Source organism: Brassica oleracea, chromosome C1 (assembly GCF_000695525.1).
Source record: "Brassica oleracea var. oleracea cultivar TO1000 chromosome C1, BOL, whole genome shotgun sequence".
NCBI lineage: Eukaryota > Viridiplantae > Streptophyta > Magnoliopsida > Brassicales > Brassicaceae > Brassica > Brassica oleracea.
The window spans coordinates 4,055,007-4,062,347 of NC_027748.1; the positions used below are offsets into that span (position 1 = coordinate 4,055,007).

A 7,341-nucleotide genomic window follows, 5' to 3' on the forward strand; every position below is an offset into this window, starting at 1 on the left:
GAAACAACGTGAAACAAATCCCAATATAAATATCAACGTGAAATGTAAAAATACACTAAAATTACACCAAGCTTTGCTAGATTTTCTCTAGTATTGTCTAATAATATTCTGTGTAAAAAAAGACTGAATGTTTGTCCAAAACAGCACAAAATAATAAAAGAAAGAGGCCAACACATTTGAACAAAGAGCAGAGTCCAACAAGGCAACAAGCAACCAGATCGGTGACCACATCATCTTAGAAGAGTCCGCGACAAAGGCGTTTTAATCTCTTACCTGGCACAGTAAATAACCAAATAGATTTTAGAAACGATAAACATGGACAAAACACATAATCGCATAATGTTATATAGTATCACACAAGGCTCTTTATTACACATATCAGCCGGATAAGGACAAACCATAATCCAAGTTTGGTTCTGTTACTAACACTATATACGCTTTGCTCATCTTGACACTAACTAGACTAAACGATTCCTTCTGTGGCTAGAAACTAAAATAATAGTAACTACCTCCAAGAGAGAGAGAAGATGTCCCTCGAATGGCTTACTAGTTCCTAAGCATGACATGGAAAAAAAGCAAATATGTTCATTCTTAGTCAGAAGAACGTGAGTGTACCTCAACTATTTTGAGCACGTGGAACAATGAATTTTCACTTCTCAACGTGACTGTGACCCTTTTTGGTCTTACGACGACCATGGTGATGAGGGTGCTTGACAGGTGTCTTTGTCTTTGTGCTGCAATAAAAAATAACATGAGATATCTCCATGATTCTGAGATCAAGTATTTACATTAACAATCAAGAGTTAAGTAGGAGACTTCACCAGAAGAGGGAAACAAGCACTCTGTATGCAAAGAAGATGGGTAACGCCAGCAATGCAGAAGCCTGCAGTGACAAGATTTTAGATATCAAGTTACAAATAGACGAAACCAATTAAAGCATGGAAATCATAACATGTTCTGTAAGAAAGGAAAGATAAATACCGCAAACCAAACAAATTCACTGGTAGCAAAAGCCTCTGTCAGCTCATGACTCTTTAGTTTCTGTTCAACATGGGCTTGGACCTTCGCAGACAACATGTTAAATTTAGCTTTAAAATCCAAATACTCATTGATATATCCAAGAAGTTGGCAATAATTTTGATTCATATTTGTAAAAATACTCATTATTTCAGACCTGATTATGATAAGTCGTGGCGGATTCAAGGAACTCTGTGTAAACGATGACCACCTTGGTTGTGTAAGGTTTTACGGCAACCTTGATTTTATCAACATGTGGTTTCGTGGCCGTTGCCACTTGCTCAACATATGGCTTGCTAAACTTTTTAGCCTCCTGGAAAGGATAAATACACATTAAGTTAATAGCTGAAATAACGTGTATTTTAATTATCGGTTAAAAGAATAAACTGATAAAATACACACTATACCTGATAATAAGGGTCTACAAGTTCTTGAACCGTGACAATGTGAGGGGAAACAGCACTCTTGGAAGCATGGTAAGCCTCTTTGGCTTTGATGGATAGTGTTCGGACGTGTGGCTGAACATGCGTCGCAACAGTTTCCTTGACCGCTGGAATATATTTCTGCAAGTAGGGGCGTCATAAACACACAGAATATAAGAGCCAATTATAACTCTGTACTGGTGACTCATTGAAGATGGAGGCATTTAACTAATCCCAGAAAATAAATTAAATTGCTAATAAGAAGATGCTTACAGTTTTAATGGTTTCCACATGTGGTTCAGCCCACTTATCAGCTTGAGCTTTTGCTTCGGTGACCTAATAGATAATAAGTAAAACTTCATTAGTCAGATGCTCCAATGCTGATTAGAGGCATTAATCTCAATAAGACTGAAATTTAAAACAGCACCTTTAGAATGACTGTCTCCACAACAGGCTTCCCATGGGCCTCCCAGTGTGTCTCGGTATAACTCTATGGTAAATGAAATACGCAAAGTTAACTGGCTATGTTAAAAAACAGTAAAAAAAGATACCTGCATTAACCATACCTGAAAGCTACTCCAGTGAACAGCAAGCCAAGGGGGAAGCCACGAACCATGAGCCTGACCGAACAAATAATTGGCGTTAGATCTCTTAATAGCACGTTCAAGTTTGCCTATATTGTTCTAAAATAATGTATGATACCTAAATAGTTGTAGAGATAACCAAATGCAAAACTATGTCAAACGATTACCTCCAGGAGTGCCTTAGCCTTTGAGGTTGCTTCAAGCTTCGTTCTCAACATTTCTTCCTGAAATGGAAAAAAAGTGAAACGTGAGGAAGAAACCAAAAGCGTAGGGAGAGTCTAACTTAATAAGAGGGTGTTACTTATACCTCAGCCATCTTAATAGCACGTTCAAGTTTCCCTATTTTGTTTTTCTGCTCTTCATTTGTCTTCTGAAGCTGCAAGACATCATTAACTATAATTATAACATCTTCAGGAGAGTACTATCAGCTCAATCCAAAGTACATATCAATACAGGCACGGTAGAAGGTATAGAGCAGGGACGGTTAAAAAATTATACTCAGACTACATCATGAAACATGTTCTACAGAATTTACATTCAACTCCAGGCTAGATTTAGATCAAATAAAGTATCAAATCATGCAAGAAGTTCATACTGATCTAGTACAGCTGAGAATGGAAACTGCAGAAAGACCATGACGAGGCTACATGCCAACAGCATGAAGATAATTGACCTCAACCTAAACGAAGTCTAGCTAGAGGCTAGAGCTGACTTAAAGAACGTAAATCCACCACTTTCCTTGGCACTACTAGCTAAGCAATTCAGAATAATACAAATGGACATGTGTAAAAGGAAAGTGAAAACAAGGGAAAGTAACATAAACATACTTTTTCTAGGCTTGAGTTTACTTCACTTAGTTTTTTCTCAGCTTCCTTGGTCCGAGCTTCGGTGGAAGCTTTCTCCTTGTTTTTTTGCTCCAGGAAGTTTCTGAGTACCTCTATCTGAACGGCAGAAGCAGCAACAAAAATAAAATCAGATTGCCAGTGTGCATATTCTAACAGATTGATTTCTCAAACTTGAATGTCTCACCTGCTTCTCTAATTCAACAACACGTTCTTGAGCCTTCCCCAACTCTTTTGCAGAATCAGATGATCCCTTTTTGTGGAAAGAAGTGAAAACAGGTGTAAGCCACAACATATCAAAAAATCAAAACAATCTATAAACCATGAGATGCATACTTGTAGTGATGAGACTTCAGTTTGTAAAGAAGCAATCTTGTCTTCCTTCTGTTTGAGAAGCTTCTCCTTCTCTGCTACCAAATCGTCTTTGCCCTTAACTTCACGGGTTTTCTCATCGATTTGGGTTTCTACACAACAATAAGAAAAACACAACACATAAATAAATCTCATTAATCAAAGTCATAAACAATCACACAAAAAATAGCAAGCAATTCAACAATGAGGAGAAACTCAAACGATGCACATCTGAAACCAATCCAAAAAGCTACCAATTTTAAAGTCAATGATCAAAACAAGCTGAACAGTATAATCTATCAGCGTCCAGTCATCAAAATCAAAACTTGCAATGATTCTATTGGAGGGAAAAGTCTAACGAATGCAACTCGCTAACTAACCTAAAGCTCGGATCTTGGCGTTAAGCTGATCCAGCTGGATCTTAGAGGAGCCGTCGGATCCGGCGGCGTCCACAACCTCCGGCTCCTCACCGGCATCGGCGAAGACAGTGGTGGTGAAAACCAAGGCAAGAAGAAGTAACAAAGCCACGAGCTTGGCAGCAGCCATGTCTAGATTCACACCACCGAACCGATCAAACCAAAAAAAAAGGGACGGAGATTCCAACAAAAGACGAAGAAGATAGAAACGTTTCCTCTCTTTCTCGTTATGTGTTATTTATATTTATGGAGCTCTGCTTTTTTGACCACGGGACCGTAGAATTTTTCCTTTTCACCGTGTTTAAAGAAAAAACAATAAGAGCGTGCAAAGAGGACAAAAGATCGACGAGAGATGAAGAAAAGGTTCGTCTTTTGACATCGTGTCTTCGTGGGTGTGTCGTGACCGACACGTGGTGATCATCGGATCTACTTCTTTGTTTTTTATATTAATGACGTGGCAACCATCCAAAGGCTGACGATTATTTCTTATTTTTATTTTTATTTTAAACGTGAAAAACATTTTGACCGGTCAATTTTTTTTTTTTTGTTCAACTACCTTCCAGTGTTATTTTCAAAAATAAATTTAGTCATCAGAAGAATAATATTCATCTAAAATTACATAAATCATCTTAGCAAAGCAACATATTATTAATCTTGCGAATAGAAGAATTTGATCCAGAACATGGTAGTATGTCTTGGTGAATAATCTACGCAACTGGCAAAACTTGGATCTAGGACTTAGCTCATCTCTTTCGTAGAAAAAGTACAGTTTTGCCATTTACTTTATTGGTTATATAATAAAGAGTGAATTTGTTGAATATACATAGTAGAAAAAAAAATGAAGAATATGTTCATGCTACAGTAATACAGGACGGATGAGACAATTTACATACAAATGTGATCGAAATGTCTCTCAAGACACGTGCGCGTGATGTTGACACTACAAAAATTGTCATACTATACTACATACCATATAATATAGTCACACAAATGATTGAATCAATTACGAAGTTGGGTTTCATCCATTACTAAACTATATTATAGATGGTTACGACATAGTATAGAATACTCCACACAAACACATAAGTTTTTTATTTTTGTGTATGTTGACAATGCTTTACCAATTTGGAGGAAGGGTCAAAGTTAGTGTGAAAGCTTAGAAATGTTAACGTACATAACAACCGTACTAGGAATCAAGTTTAGTTTTGTCCCAAAGGTGCAGCCACGAAACAAAGTTTACATGATAGAGAGAAGCATTATGTCGGGAAAAATAAAAGAAACATCATTGGTTAATACATAAATACTAATGTAAGATGAAAGCAAATGACATAAAATAGTTCATTGCATGAGTAGGTCCGAATTGACGATGGAAAAAACTGCAACCGCACATGTCTATGTTGCGATGCCAGGGGAGGCTTCTGTGAGGGTGTCTCCCCGATTAAGTTGCACTATCGCATTGACTTTCAGGAGAACAACCATCACAACACACACCTGAAAAAGCTCACAAGTAACACATGTAAGTGAAAGAGACATACTATACTACATACCTTATAGTATAGTCATACAAAGAAGTTAACTAGATACAAAGTTGGATTTCATCTATTGCGTGACTATGCCATTGCGCGGTTATGACTTACAAAGAATTGTGCTATCTATTACATGCTAAGCATAGAGACAATACTTCAGTAACATGCAAATATGCACAAATGAATATACCATCACTATATTTCAATAGAAAAAAAACTAGTACACATACTTGGTTCTATACTATATATGTATCTCTTATAGTCTAGTCTTATCAGGTACAACATAGAGTTGTTCTTCCAACCCAGAAACTTCGGTGGCCAAAACCGCGGCAAACACAAAGGCAAATATGCGAACTTTGCTTATTCAGGATCCAAATAGAACCCCGTAACATTAATTTCGAATAACCAACAATTGTCTGAACGTACCATTTTTGCGACTCATCGAAGACTGTTCCAACCAGATCTGCAAAAGAAACGTTGTTTTGGATTAATTTCCTAATAATCCATGGCGACGAAACAGAGTCGATGGAACCTTATGCTATACAATCAAACAGAACATACCTTGATTCTTTGCTTGGAGTAGGAGGAGGCGTGGAGATGATGTAACAATACATGTTGAGTTGTACTAGTCTATGTTTATCAAATGGAATTGTACAACGCAATGTGTGTTGTTCATCTTCTCCAATAGTTCATGCATCCTCTGCTTTTTAATCCACATATACTGAAAAGTAGTAAAATTGTAAACCCAAAAGATACGAAGAAACATGATTAGAAACAGTTGTTGGATCAGATGATTACACAACATGAAAAATATCACTTCCAAAAATTTCGTAAAACTTTTAAATGATCATGAAATAAAATGATCACATGATTAATATAAATTTTAGAAAAAAAAAGTTTCAGAAGAATGAGATTAACAATGGAGATGAGAGTGAGACGAAACCGTGGAAAAAAATATTTTTTGTCGTTATACATATTATACAAAGAATATCATAGCCAAAGAGTTGTTATAGTTATAAACTTAATTTTCGGTGTTGCTATGTACATGCAATCCAATTTCTCTATAATAAACTACCAAATGAACGTGCTTGTTCTTGAGGTTGTACGATTTGGGTTTTAGTAACCAGTTTCTGTGGTTATGATATTGGGAAAATTGCCAAATATGACTCACAACTTGATTTCAAACACAAAGGTTAACCCAAACTTGAAACAAATGCAAAAGTAACCTAAAAGGCTATTGAAATTACAACCAACCCCTTGTGAACAAGCAAAATAACCGAATTTTTTTTACGTTTCTAACCCCCGTAAGTCGTCTGCCCAGACGATTTTCCAGTAAGTCATCCAGACGACTTTCCAGGAAGTCGTCCAGACGACTTATCTGGAATAGTTTTACTTAGAAATAATTTAAAAATTTTGTAAAAAATATTTTGATAAGCGAAAAATTGAAATCATGTAATTAACATATGTTTTAAGAGATATAAATTAAGATATAACAAAAGTTAATTGTTTTCAACATAGATGAGTGAAAGTAGTGTCATGATATTCTTTGGTTTAGGTTTTGCCAACATATGTTGTAGTATTGTATGTGTTCTTAGGGTTAGATTTTGGAATGCATAAATGTTTTTTTGAAAACTTTAAAATTTACCTAAGTGTTTTAATTCTGTGTATAGTAAACACTATTTAAGTATAACTACGGATTTATAACGTGGTTAGTTAGTTAATTTAGTCAATTTAGTTTAGGGGTTAAATTTAGGGTCTGGGACGACTTACTAGTAAGTCGTCCAACCGGACCAAACCTTTAATTTTACAATGTACTTTTAAACCTAACCGGATTATTTACCGGCCATATATAAGGTGTTTTTTTTTCACTGTTTATCGAAAATCAGAAGCCGTTTCTCTCAAAGGCGATTTCGAAGGCGATTTCCGTCGATTCTCTCTATGCCATCATTCTCATCGTTCTCACCGCCGGTTATCTCTCCGCCGTTATCACCGTCGTTCTCACCACCGTTCTCACAGCCGCTTCCTCTATTTAAGATCCGAGAGGAAACCCTAGCGCGCATTCTCTCAGAGGCGTTTCGTTGAACATGCCGCCGGTAAGTTATATATCTTACTGTCGAGTGATTAATTGAGGAAAAGATGAACATAAAACTGGAAGTCTTGGAAGATTTATAATTAAGTCGTCT

The 7,341-nt window shown here is 36.4% G+C and overlaps 1 protein-coding gene across 1 annotated transcript; it reads right to left on the minus strand.

The window, feature by feature from the left end:
- Window positions 1–3,915, minus strand: LOC106295489. The gene is made up of 15 exons (XM_013731442.1): window positions 3,597–3,915; window positions 3,202–3,329; window positions 3,053–3,118; window positions 2,851–2,964; window positions 2,331–2,399; window positions 2,191–2,247; window positions 2,006–2,059; window positions 1,867–1,929; window positions 1,713–1,775; window positions 1,425–1,580; window positions 1,175–1,330; window positions 982–1,062; window positions 822–883; window positions 616–734; window positions 1–273 (listed from the first exon to the last, which is right to left on the minus strand). Exons 1-14 carry the CDS (start codon window positions 3,760–3,762, stop codon window positions 650–652), a joined length of 1,320 nt encoding a protein of 439 aa, XP_013586896.1. The 5' UTR covers window positions 3,763–3,915; the 3' UTR covers window positions 1–273; window positions 616–649.
- Between the last annotated feature and the right edge of the window lie 3,426 nt (window positions 3,916–7,341).

Bases quoted from the DNA above. Each gene is read 5' to 3' on its own strand.
- LOC106295489 (XM_013731442.1), bottom strand. From the start codon at position 3,762: ATGGCTGCTGCCAAGCTCGTGGCTTTGTTACTTCTTCTTGCCTTGGTT. The intron at 3,119-3,201 runs GTATGCATCTCA...TTCCACAAAAAG, and splicing joins CTGAAGTCTCATCACTACAA to GGATCATCTGATTCTGCAAA. The intron at 2,400-2,850 runs GTATGTTTATGT...GATGTCTTGCAG, and splicing joins TAAACTCAAGCCTAGAAAAA to CTTCAGAAGACAAATGAAGA.